The sequence below is a fragment of the Panulirus ornatus genome, chromosome 8 (genome assembly GCF_036320965.1).
Source record: "Panulirus ornatus isolate Po-2019 chromosome 8, ASM3632096v1, whole genome shotgun sequence".
In the NCBI taxonomy this organism is placed as follows: Eukaryota; Metazoa; Arthropoda; class Malacostraca; order Decapoda; family Palinuridae; genus Panulirus; species Panulirus ornatus.
This window is the reverse complement of record NC_092231.1, coordinates 3,421,243-3,435,454: the sequence shown is the minus strand read 5'-3', so window position 1 is coordinate 3,435,454 and position 14,212 is coordinate 3,421,243. Positions and strand designations below refer to the sequence as shown.

The 14,212-nt window shown below is 38.0% G+C and overlaps 1 protein-coding gene across 5 annotated transcripts in view; it reads left to right on the top strand.

Moving 5' to 3' along the window:
- LOC139749751 (L-fucose kinase-like) overlaps positions 1-14,212 on the top strand; it is a 44,652-nt gene that overhangs the window by 15,421 nt on the left and 15,019 nt on the right. For all 5 annotated transcript variants that reach the window (XM_071663958.1, XM_071663957.1, XM_071663956.1 and 2 more), the window contains exons 7-8: positions 3,568-3,707; positions 12,493-13,328. In XM_071663958.1, coding sequence (XP_071520059.1) covers positions 3,568-3,707; positions 12,493-13,328 — 976 coding nt within the window. The remainder of the gene's footprint in view (positions 1-3,567; positions 3,708-12,492; positions 13,329-14,212) is intronic.

Below are 14,212 nucleotides of genomic sequence, written 5' to 3'. Positions count from 1 at the left end.
TGTATATTTGCGTGTGTGGACGTATGTATATACATGGGTATATATATATATATATATATATATATATATATATACACACACACACACACACACACACACACACATAAGCCCCCATACATGCCCTTATACATACATATACTTATCAACATATACACATGTATATACATATACATACACAGACAAATACTTGTATACACATGTACATACATATTCATCCTTGTTTGCCTTCATCCATTTCTGGCACTACCCAACCCCGCAGGAAACAGCATCGCTATCTGTGCTTCAGCAAGGTAGTGCCAGGAAAAGAGACAAAAAAGGCCACATTCGTTCACACTCAGTCTCTAGCTGTCATGGGTAATGCACTGAAACCACAGCTCCGTATCCACATCCAGGTCCCACAGACCTTTCCATGGTTTACCCTAGGTGTGTCACATGCCCTGGTTCAGTCCATTGACAGCAGATCGACCCCAGTATACCACATTGTTCCAATTCACTCTGTTCCTCGCATGCCTCTCACATTTCTGTATATTCAAGGCCCAATTGCTCAAAATCTTTTTCACTCCATCCTTCCACCTTCAATTTGGTCACTTGCTTCTCCTTTTTCCCTCCACTTCTGAAACATATATCCTCTTTGTCAACCTTTCCTCACTCATAATCATAATCAGAAGAGGGGTACAATGTGATTGGGTTGTTAAGGTCTACAGGGTGATCGTTTTCATAATGCTGTTTAGCAATTGCATTTTTGTGGTCATTTCTGCATACTAAATGATGATGCCAGTAGCATCTCTTGGTTACTGTCTGATCAATCTGTCCAATGTATACATCGTTACTTGCCTTACATTTGATGGTGGAAACACTTCCAATTTTTGGATTATTTGACCTACTTTTATTTTAGGTCTTTCTGATAGTGTTATTGTACTGGAAGGCGGCATTAAAGGCACTGTTTTTTAGTATCTGTCGTACATTAGCTTAGTTAGAAGAATAGGGCAACACTAAATATTTAGAGTTATCACCAGTTTCCACATTTTTGTCACTAGATGCATAAGATGTCTTCCTAGCTTTCCAGTAAGCCTTATTCACAACCACTTAGGATAACATAACTCCCCAAAGTCTTATAGGACTACATTTTTCAACCAGACTTATGGAATCACATATCCATAATGCTATTAAAAACGAAGACATAACTACTGACATTTTTACTGAAGAATCATGTACTTGAAGGACATACTTGAAGGACAAGTGATCAGATTCCCTAGTTATCAACACATCAAGAAACTGCAGTTTGCCTTCTTTGTCAAATCAATCGTGAATTTGATGGTGAGGTGAGTGTTATTTGATTCATAATAAAAAACATCACAATCTTGAGAAGATGGCCATAAGGGTCACACATTATCAGCATATCTAAACCAGATTTTTGGATGATTACTGCTGATTGAAGTTAGAATTTCATTCTCAGAGTATTCCATGAATGAGTTACTGAGGATAGCATTAAGGGGATTTCCCATGGCAAGACCAAATTTCTGTGCATAAAAATTAGCTTCGTCATTTTTGAAAACATTATTGGACACAAAGTTTTACTAAGTAATGAGAGTTTTTATGAGCAGGAACAAGGCAAGACTGAAATCAGGTAATTTCCTCCTTTCATCAATGGGGATTTAAGTGAAAAGGGACTTCACATCAAAACTAATGAGTTTATAATTCAAGCAAATTAATGTCCTGGCATTGGTTACAAAATCTAAGCTATGAATAACATGCGATGGTGTTTAGCGAAGCATTTGGATAATTTATAACCAGAAGAATTAATAGAGGAGATGATTGGTCTGAGGGGACATCTATCTTTGTGAATTTTAGGGAGACTTTATACATAAGGAAGAGAGGGATTAACCATCTTCACTGACTTCAGAATGTCCTGGTGCTTATTTAAAAGTTGGTTAAGTCTGTAGTTGGAGGTCATTATTTTATTACAAAGAGGATTGGATGTTAATCTTTCATATGTTTCTTTATCATTTAAAAGATCCTGAAGTTTACATCTGTAGGTCACTGTATTCAAAACTGACTAGTCTTATCTGATTGTGTGGTATGAATATCTTTATTTTTCTTAAGATTTTCAGTGGCTCTTTGGAGTCTCTGTGGCATGTCACTACCTTTGGAAATGCTATCACTGGCCAAGACACTTAGAACTGAACCAGATACGAAATCAAATTCCTGGTGGGTGTTATTAGTGGATTTCACGAAAGCTGCTAGATGTTTCACACTAAGAGAATCAGTCGATTTGAAAGAGAAAGAGAATCCAAATCCCAGAGCAAGTTTTTTGTCCTTTGTTAAGGAATAGGACAAAAGATTGATGATGCTTTTATCTGGGTTTGATGCTTTCGCCCATAAACTGTTGTAAAAGATCTTGTCAGTTTTTCATTCGAGATGGTTCTTCTTTCTGATGATCTGTTTTTTGCTTGTCTTCTTGCTTTTCTGATATGATTGGCAGCAACGACTGGATCAGAGAGCATGAAATTCTTCTACAGCACAAACACAATGCAAAAACTAACTCTGACCAGGCTTTCTACAACCTCAGAAATGCTAGGAGAGAGCTCTCCTCCATTTGTTAAGCACTTCTCTCCTTGGCTAGTCTTTTTCACAAGAAAGAATCACTTTCATGTGAAAAGACATGTTATTTGCACTTTGTTACAAAAGGCTTAAAGGATATGTACTGCTCACCAGTTCTAATGCATGATTATGATGTTTCTTGCATCTCTGTCCTTTACCTACCTGGCAATTACTCAGCATTTAGGTTTTGAGCTCGGTGATCTCATTGGGAGATAAAGGCTTTATAACCTCATTTGTTTTTTTAGTGTTGTCACTGGGTAATGTACAGAAGACTTATTGCCATCATTGGACAGTCTGTTGGTGTGGCTAGGCTTTCTGTGTCAAGATTTAGCTCTTTTCACTCATGGTGCGAAGAGGTCTTTTACCAAACACAGATTAAATTTTTACATGCATAAGCTGCCAGATAACATCTTTTATTCTTTTATCATCTGCATCCAGTACTATGTCCTCCCTGATTTTCCTCAGCTCTTTTTTTTATAAAGTAAGCTACAAACAGTAGTTACAGAACTCATTGTTACTCTTGTTTATTAATGATCATCTTAATGGTGATTCTCACCACAACTGAAAGCTGAAATTTCATCCCTTTATAACTTTCTCAACAGACTCAGCCATGAATGCTTTTGTAAAAAGCAGATGTCAAACCTTAGTTTATTCATTATTACTAACTATGCAATTTTTCAACTAAAAACTACTTAGACTGTCCAGCACCTTATGTAGGTTGCTATTTTTCTTTTTATATTTTATATTTTATAACCTTCCCTTATATAGGTAGTATGAAGATGTTACCCAATTATATATCCAGCTGTTAATAATCTTAAAAGAGGATAGCCTTCTTATGCGAGGTTTAGTCAAGGTTTAACCAGTTGAGATGATGGTTCTGTTCTTTTGAAAAATTATTTGACTTCTCTGTTATACATTGTATTTATGCTTTGAAAATCATTATCTAATGCAGAATATCTTCCATAGGTATCACTGTACTTTGACCTGTTGCTGCCACTGTGCTCTGGAGTTGGATATGAGGAATATGTATCTGGCCAGTGTGGCGCCATCTATGCCCAAGCAGCCAATTACAGTACTCTTGCACAGCAGGAGTCCCATTCTGCCAGGTAACAGTATATGATGGTCGTTGTAAAGCTAGTATTTTAGCTTATGCATTTGTATCAAAGTAGATGGAGAGTACAGTAAATGACAAAAAGTGGGGAGAGGGGTAAGATTCATATGTGTACTTTCACTGGTGCTTTTTAGTATTTGTCAGACTGTAATGTGACTGATAATGGAGAGTTCAAAAAGGGGTGCTAGAGTGGCAGCATAAATTTTACTGATCTTTATTATGCTGATGATATGGTTTTACTGGTGAATACATGGTTGATGTCAGTAAGAATGGTACAGAGGATGGAGACATACACAAGACTTTGGAACTAACATCATCATAAATAAGAGTGATGTAATAATGATTAGAGGAAAGGAGGTAGAATAAAAAAGGGGGCAAGTGGGGAGGTAATAACAAGTAGTAATGAAATGAGTATTTTAAAGGTTTGTTGAATGTGTTTGCTGGTAGAGTGGCAGATGTAGGGTGTTTTGGTAGGGATGTTGTGCAAAGTGAGAGAGTCAGGGAGAATGGTTTGGTAAACAGAGAAGAGGTAGTGAAAGCTTTGCAGAAGATGAAAGCCGGCAAGGTGGTGGATTTGGATGTATGTTACGGGACATTAAGGCCTATAAATTTGTAATGAATTGTCACTGTGTTAGAAGAGAAGATTCTGTGATTATTTGGTTCATATTTATTAGATATCTGTCATCTTAGGGAAGCATTGTGAGATGTTTTCCATAAGTACATCAAGTTTAGCAGACTTTTATTATGTCATATTTGAATTTAAAAACAAAAATTTAGGGGGACCAAAAAATTCCCTACAATTTTTGGTAATTTTGTCATGGGTATAGATTTCCTTCAAAACCTCACTAAAATGACCATTTATCATGGTGAATTTGAATCTGGGAGTGAAATGTATGTTGGAGACATTTAGGCGTGTAAATATTAAGTAATTAAAGGTTACACTTTTTAGAAGATTCTTTGATTATTCGGTTTGTATTTGTTAGGTATCTGTAGCCTGGGGGAAGTATTGTGAGCTATTTTTCATGATTATTTCAAGTATAGAAGGCCTTCAATATGTAAAATCTCAAAGTTAAAACAAGAAGTTTTTTCAGCTAAGATATTCCCTGTAATTTTTGGCATTTTTGTGAGGAAAATAGATTTCCTTCAAAACCTCAGTATAAGTACTTTTAATGATGCTGAATTCGAATCTGGGGTTGAAATATATGTTGCAGGACATTAAGGCCTATAAATTTGTAATGAATTGTTACTATGTTAGAAGATTCTGCAATTATTTGGTTTGTATTTATTAGGTACCTGTCATATTGGGGAAGCATTATGATATGTTTTCCACAATTATATCAAGTGTAGAACACTTTCATAATGTCACATTTCAATTTAGATTTTTTTTTTTTTTTTTTTTTGCTTTGTCGCTGTCTCCCGCGTTTGCGAGGTAGCGCAAGGAAACAGATGAAAGAAATGGCCCAACCCACCCCCATACACATGTATATACATACGTCCACACACGCAAATATACATACCTACACAGCTTTCCATGGTTTACCCCAGACGCTTCACATGCCCTGATTCAATCCACTGACAGCACGTCAACCCCGGTATACCACATCGCTCCAATTCACTCTATTCCTTGCCCTCCTTTCACCCTCCTGCATGTTCAGGCCCCGATCACACAAAATCTTTTTCACTCCATCTTTCCACCTCCAATTTGGTCTCCCTCTTCTCCTCGTTCCCTCCACCTCCGACACATATATTCTCTTGGTCAATCTTTCCTCACTCATTCTCTCCATGTGCCCGAACCATTTCAAAACACCCTCTTCTGCTCTCTCAACCACGCTCTTTTTATTTCCACACATCTCTCTTACCCTTACATTACTTACTCGATCAAACCACCTCACACCACACATTGTCCTCAAACATCTCATTTCCAGCACATCCATCCTCCTGCACACAACTCTATCCATAGCCCACACCTCGCAACCGTACCACATTGTAGGAACCACTATTCCTTCAAACATACCCATTTTTGCTTTCCGAGATAATGTTCTCGACTTCCACACATTCTTCAAGGCTCCCAGGATTTTCGCCCCCTCCCCCACCCTATGATCCACTTCCGCTTCCATGGTTCCATCCGCTGCCAGATCCACTCCCAGATATCTAAAACACTTTACTTCCTCCAGTTTTTCTTCAATCAAACTTACCTCCCAATTGACTTGACCCTCAACCCTACTGTACCTAATTACCTTGCTCTTATTCACATTTACTCTTAACTTTCTTCTTTCACACACTTTACCAAACTCAGTCACCAGCTTCTGCAGTTTCTCACATGAATCAACCACCAGCGCTGTATCATCAGCAAACAACAACTGACTCACTTCCCAAGCTCTCTCATCCCCAACAGACTTCATACTTGCCCCTCTTTCCAAAACTCTTGTATTCACCTCCCTAACAACCCCATCCATAAACAAATTAAACAACCATGGAGACATCACACACCCCTGCCGCAAACCTACATTCACTGAGAACCAATCACTTTCCTCTCTTCCTATACGTACACATGCCTTACATCCTCGATAAAAACTTTTCACTGCTTCTAACAACTTGCCTCCCACACCATATATTCTTAATACCTTCCACAGAGCATCTCTATCAACTCTATCATATGCCTTCTCCAGATCCATAAATGCTACATACAAATCCATTTGCTTTTCTAAGTATTTCTCACATACATTCTTCAAAGCATACACCTGATCCACACATCCTCTACCACTTCTGAAACCACACTGCTCTTCCCCAATCTGATGCTCTGTACATGCCTTTACCCTCTCAATCAATACCCTCCCATATAATTTACCAGAAATACTCAACAAACTTATACCTCTGTAATTTGAGCACTCACTCTTATCCCCTTTGCCTTTGTACAATTTATTTTGACTAAAACCTTTTGATATTTTGTCAGTGTAATAAATTTCCTTCAGTACCTCATTATGAGTACTATTTAACATGCTGAATTCGAATATGGGGTTGAAATATACGTTGTGGGACATTAAGGCCTATAAATGATTGATTGATTGTTACTCTGATAGAAGATTCTGTGATTATTTGGTTTGTATTTGTTAAGTATCTGTCCTCTTAGGGAAGCATTATGATATACTTTCCATAATTATATTAAGTACAGAAGACTTTCATTATGTCACATTTTAATTTTGATATTAAAAGGTATTTCGGCCAAAGAATTCCCTGCAATTTTTGGTGTTTTTGTCAGGGTAATAGATTTCCTTCAATACCTCATGATGAGGACAATTCATCATGATGAATTCAAATCTGGGGTTGAAATATATGCTGTGGGACAATAAGGCCTGCAAATGATTGATTGATTGTTACTCTGATAGAAGATTCTGTGATTATTTGGTTCATATTTGTTAGGTATCTCATATTAGGGGAGCATTATCATATACTTTCCATAATTATATCAAATATAGATGACTTTTATTATTATTTTTTTTTTTTTTTCGCTGTCTCCTGCGTTTGCGAGGTAGTGCAAGGAAACAGACGAAAGAAATGGCCCAACCCACCCCCATACACATGTATATACATACGTCCACACATGCAAATATACATGCCTACACAGCTTTCCATGGTTTACCCCAGACGCTTCACATGCCCTGATTCAATCCACTGACAGCACATCAACCCCGGTATGCCACATTGATCCAATTCACTCTATTCCTTGCCCTCCTTTCACCCTCCTGCATGTTCAGGCCCCGATCACTCAAAATCTTTTTCACTCCATCTTTCCACCTCCAGTTTGGTCTCCCACTTCTCCTCGTTCCCTCCACCTCCGACATATATATCCTCTTGGTCAATCTTTCCTCACTCATTCTCTCCATGTGCCCAAACCATTTCAAAACACCCTCTTCTACTCTCTCAACCACGCTCTTTTTATTTCCACACATCTCTCTTACCCTTACGTTACTTACTCGATCAAACCACCTCACACCACACATTGTCCTCAAACATCTCATTTCCAGCACATCCACCCTCCTGCGCACAACTCTATCCATAGCCCACGCCTCGCAACCATACAACATTGTTGGAACCACTATTCCTTCAAACATACCCATTTTTGCTTTCCGAGATAATGTTCTCGACTTCCACACATTCTTCAAGGCTCCCAGGATTTTCGCCCCCTCCCCCACCCTATGATCCACTTCCGCTTCCATGGTTCCATCCGCTGCCAGATCCACTCCCAGATATCTAAAACACTTTACTTCCTCCAGTTTTTCTCCATTCAAACTTACCTCCCAATTGACTTGACCCTCAACCCTACTGCACCTAATAACCTTGCTCTTATTCACATTTACTCTTAACTTTCTTCTTTCACACACTTTACCAAACTCAGTCACCAGCTTCTGCAGTTTCCCACATTGATCAGCCACCAGCGCTGTATCATCAGCGAACAACAACTGACTCACTTCCCAAGCTCTCTCATCTCCAACAGACTTCATACTTGCCCCTCTTTCCAAAACTCTTGCATTCACCTCCCTAACACCCCATCCATAAACAAATTAAACAACCATGGAGACATCACACACCACTGCCGCAAAACTACATTCAATGAGAACCAATCACTTTCCTCTCTTCCTAAACGTACACATGCCTTACATCCTCAATAAAAACTTTTCACTGCTTCTAACAACTTGCCTTCCACACCATATATTCTTAATACCTTCCACAGAGCATCTCTATCAACTCTTATCATATGCCTTCTCCAGATCCATTAATGCTACATACAAATCCAATTCCTTTTCTCAGTATTTCTCACATACATTCTTCAAAGCAAACACCTGATCCACACATCCTCAACCACTTCTGAAACCACACTGCTCTTCTCCAAACTGATGCTCTGTACATGCCTTCACCCTCTCAATCATTACCCTCCCATATAATTTGCCAGGAATACTCAACAAACTTATAACTCTGTAATTTGAGCATTCACTCTTATCCCCTTTGCCTTTGTACAATGGCACTATGCACGCATTCCGCCAATCCTCAGGCACCTCACCATGAGTCATACATATATTAAATAACCTTACCAACCAGTCAATAATACAGTCACCCCCTTTTTTAATAAATTCCACTGCAATACCATCCAAACCTGCTGCCTTGCCGGCTTTCATCTTCCGAAAAGCTTTTACTACCTCTTCTCTGTTTACCAAATCATTTTCCCTAACCCTATATTTTTTTTTTTTGCTATGTTGCTGTCTCCCGTGTTTGCGAGGTAGCGCAAGGAAACAGACGAAAGAAATGGCAGAACCCACCCCCATACACATGTATATACATACGTCCACACACGCAAATATACAATACCTACACAGCTTTCCATGGTTTACCCCATGGTTTATTATGTTTTATTTCATTAAAAAAAATGGTGCCAAAAATTCCCAGAACTAATACCTCAATTTTTAGTATTTTTGTCATGTTTGTAGATTTCCTTCAAAACCTCACTAAAAGGAATATTTATCATGATGAATTTGAATCTGTGGGTGAAATATATGCTGTCCGCATATAGATAAGTAATTAATGGTGAATCTGTTCATATTCATCAGGTATCTCTCGCCTTGATGAAGCATTATGATGTATTTTCCGCAGTTATATCAAGCATGGAAAAGTTTCATTTCGTCATATTCCAACTTGGAAACAAGAAGTTTTTGCGTGAAAAAGTTCCGTGAACTGTTTCCTGTAATTCTTGGTATTTTTTTTAGGGCAGTATATTTAATTCAAAACTTTGGTATAAGGATTATTTTTATTCGGAATTCAAATCTGTGGTTGAAATATATGTTGGGGGAGAGGAAGGCCTTTAGATAAGTAATTAACTGTTACTCTTTTAGGAGATTCTCTTAGATCATATTTATTGGGTGCTTGTCTTCTTAGGGAAGCATTATGATATACATTCCATACTTATGTCAAGAACAGAAGTGTTTGGTTATGTTACCTTTGAATTTAAAAGAAAAAAGATATTTCAGTTCAAAAATTTCCTAAAACTTTACATGTGATTATTGTTAATTCTTGCGAGAGTAATAGATTTCCTTCAAAACTTCCTTATAAGGACTATTTATCAAGCCCCTCCATAGAAAGATTTTGTTTTAACTTTGAAATATTACATAATGAAGGGCTTGTATACTTGAAATGATCACATGAAATATTACCCTCACAAAAATAACAAAAATTACAGGTAACAGTTCAGGGAATTTTTCAGCCTAAAAACCTTTTTTGTTTTAGATATGAAATATGACACAATGAAATGCTTTTATACTTGATGTAGTTATGGAAAATATCTCACAATACTTCTTCAAAAAACAGATACCTAATAAATATGAACAGAAAAACCACAGAATCTTCGTAAAGGGTAAACATTAATTACTTAATATTTACAGGCCTTAATGTCTCCCAACATAAATACTTGAAATGATCACAGAAAATATCTCATAATGCTTCTCTAAGGCAGCAGATACCCAATAAATTTGAACATGATAATCACAGAATATCCTTAAAGAGTAACCATTTATTTTTTATTTCTTCTTTCTTTCATACTATTCGCCATTTCCCGCGTCATCGAGGTAGCGTTAAGAACAGAGGACTGGGCCTCTGAGGAAACATCCTCATCCAGCCCCCTTCTCTGTTCCTTCCTTTGGAAAAAAAAGAAAAAAAAGAGAGGGGAGGATTTCCAGCCCCCCCCCGCTCCCTTCCCTTTTAGTCGCCTTCTACGACACACAGGGAATACGTGGGAAGTATTCTTTCTCCCCTATCCCCAGGGAATTTTTTATTTATAGGCCTTAATTTCCCCAACATATATTTCAACCCCAGATTTGAATTTTGCATGATAATTAGTCCTTATACTGAGGTTTTCAAGAAAATTTATTATCTTCACAAAAATACTCAAATTTGCAGGTATTTATTTGCTGAAAAACCTTCTTTTTGTTATAAAACTGAAGTAGATAACCCCCACATGAAGTGTTTACCCATAGTTGTTGCACTTCAGAACACTTTCTGACCTTTAAGAGGTCCTCTGTCTGACAAAGTTGGATATCAACACATAGTGCTACTGGCATATTTTTGAACAATGGTTACTTTCCCAATATGCTGTGTTAGAGAAAAGGGCAGGTCTTGTGAGAGCCCACTACATGATATATAAAGAAAGGACAGGTAGAGTTCCCCTTTTTTCATGGACTGACCAATTTTTGGTGGATGACCTTGGGTTTAGAACTTTAGGCTCCTTGCCAATTAAGGATGCTTGTGGATTTTCCCACCCCATTACAGGCTTTGGAAATCTTCCGCCACAAGGTAAAAGCCCTCTGTTAGACCAGGTTTAGCTAACATTCCTAAATCTTCAACCATTTGAAGGATATTTTGGGGACCTCATCTGTGGGTTAAGAACCCTTACCTTGTTAAATGATGCAGTCCTGCTCACTTTTTACTTCCCTCATGACCTTTGCATCATCTGCAGACATATTCAGGTAGGATACTGTACCTTCAGACAAGTCATTAGCATAGTACAAGATGAGAAATGGCTCCAGAACCAAAGCCTGTGGTACTCTGCTGGTCACTCCAACCTGCTTTGGAAAGATTCCTCTAACCTGTATCATTTGTTCCCTCCTATTGAGATATTCCTTTATCCATCATAGGAGCTTCCTCCTTATTCCTGCCAGGTCATCCAACTTCTTAATCAGTCTCCCATGCGGTACCGTATCATGTGCTTTATTCCGGTGTAGATGCATCTTTCACCCAACCAACCTTCTCTGTTGTCCAGGACTGCACTAACCCTCTTGTAGAACTGTAAAAGGTTAGTTACACATGACCTTTCCCTAAAACCATGCTGTCACTCACTTAGGAAATTTTTCCTATATAGTAAATCATCCACCTGCTTTCAAATTATCATTTCCAGACCCTTGTATGTTGCTCTTGGTAGTGAGACTAATTTGTAGATCAGTGGCTGTTCCTGGTCTCTTATTTTGTGTAGGTATGTAAGTTTTTTGATTACCTTGAGGGAAGTAAATTTTCACAGAGGTCATGGGGTACATAGTGGTGTTTATGTTGTCCAGATAGTTCTTAATTATCACAATTATTTATTAGTTTATAAAGTTTCCAAATTGGAATAAGAATGCTTTTTATGATTTTTCTGAAGTATTTCCTTAAATTCAAGACTACAGACTTGAGAGGAAAATTTTTTCAAATAAAACCAGATTTTTATAGCTGATGAAAGGTGTGACATTTATCAAAATTCTTCATGCTTGAGCAGGTTTTTCTTAAGTAGACTGAATGCTTTGCCAAATGAATTTTCCTGAATGCTATTTTTAGAGATATTTGAGTGCTGATGCATGCATAGAATATGTATTACCAGTCCCAGTATGAACAGAATTTTTTGTAAAAGAGAGTCCCTTCTTTGTTGTGGTAAGGCACAGGATCTGAAGATTTTGCTGTACTTCCTGTTTCTCCCACTTTTTGATCTGAATTGCTCTTTGGATCAAATGGAGTGTTAGTTATGTTTGAACTTGCACCATGTGTTATGAAGGTGTTATGTATGACCCTAGGCCTAAGTATTGTATGAGTGGAGAGCAAGGGCAAGACACAAGTAGATATGTGATGTTTTTTCATATTTTGATTAGTACCTGGAGTTTCATATAACGAGACTTACCATATTGAGGTAGAGTGAGAGTTTTTCTAGCTCGTATACTGCTACATCATTGAAATGATTTTCACTGAAATTGTTTTTCTCTTATTTTCAGACTCCAGATTTGGAAGCAGTTGCAAGGGTTTAAGGCCAATTTCCACCCCCTAGAGGGCATCAGGCATCATTACTTGAGCTCTAACTTACCATTTAAACTATCAATAATGCCCATACTTCCCACAAAAAGTATCACTTATACAAGCACAGTAATGAAAAGTGACTCAACTGAAGAACTTTCAGTAGTGAATTCTTTCATTGAAGGAGTTATAAAAGTGTCACTTGGAAAAGTTTATGTCTTAGACTCTTTCATTGGTAAAAATGTGTCACTTAGTTTAACAGGGCCCTGTGTTCTTTTAGATTTCCACTTACAAGGATCCAGTATTTCTTTTAACATACCAAGTGGGCTTGTTTGGCAGATATATCATGAAGATAAATATGATGTAGTGACTTGCTATGGGTTATGTGATGAATTATCAAGGCCACATTATGTTGAAGAAGCATCCATATTCAACATTAAATGGTGTGAATTTTTTGCTAGAACTGGAATTGAAAAGGAGGATTTATGGTCAGGTGTTCAAGACCAGTATCAAACTGCTTTAACTGCCAAAATGTTTGTTATGGAACTTCCTGTTGTTGAACAAGTGAAGCTGATGGTAACTTTGGTAAGAGTAGGTACTGATAACCAGAGCCAAGAGGAATGGAAGTCAAAAATTCATGAATGGAGAAGTTGCTGTAGAGTGTCTCTTTTAGATGCTGCCTGTAAATGTGACTTGAAGAAATTAACAAGAGAACGGGAACTCATATACTTGCAGACAGTAAAGCAGTTCATCGGTGACACTGCAGATGAAGTAGGAGGAGAATCTCTCCTTCCTCTGTTTAGATATATAGTCACAAGTAAGGAATGCATTCTTTTATATATTTCTTCATCATTCCAGTCAGTAGCTAGAGAACAGTTTCTTGTAAGTTAGAAAGCACAGGAGTCTAAAGAGTGCAATAAAATGATAAGGGAGAGGGAGAAGAGCAGATGAAGGCTTTAGAAGAAAGTTTGAAGGAAATGCATAAGAATGGAAGGTGAAAAGTGGTGCAGGAGGATGTATTTTTCAAAAGATAGATGAGATGTTGCATTGATGTAAGGACACGACTGGGAATGGAGAAATGTGAAAGGAGAATTCCAATACTTGAAACTATAACCAATGAGGAGATGAAAACCGCTGTGTACTGTGTTATAGATATGGAGAGGAGAGAGAGAAAGAGAGAGAGAATTTAAGTATTTGGGAGCTATGGTGATATGGAAGGTGAGATAAGGGAGAGAGCAGTATAGGGTAGAAGAGTCACTGGGCCCCTTAATGGAATAATGATGGGTAGAAGAGAGGAAAGTGATTGGTTCTCAGTGAATGTAGGTTTGCGGCAGGGGTGTGTGATGTCTCCATGGTTGTTTAATTTGTTTATGGATGGGGTTGTAAAGGAGGTAAATGCAAGAGTCCTGGAAAGAGGGGCAAGTATGAAGTCTGTTGGGGATGAGAGAGCTTGGGAAGTGAGTCAATTGTTGTTCGCTGATGATACAGCGCTGGTGGCTGATTCATGTGAGAAACTGCAGAAGCTGGTGACTGAGTTTGGTAAAGTGTGTGGAAGAAGAAAGTTGAGAGTAAATGTGAATAAGAGCAAGGTTATTAGGTACAGTAGGGGTGAGGGTCAAGTCAATTGGGAGGTGAGTTTGAATGGAGAAAAACTGGAGGAAGTGAAGTGCTTTAGATATCTGGGAGTGGATCTGTCAGCGG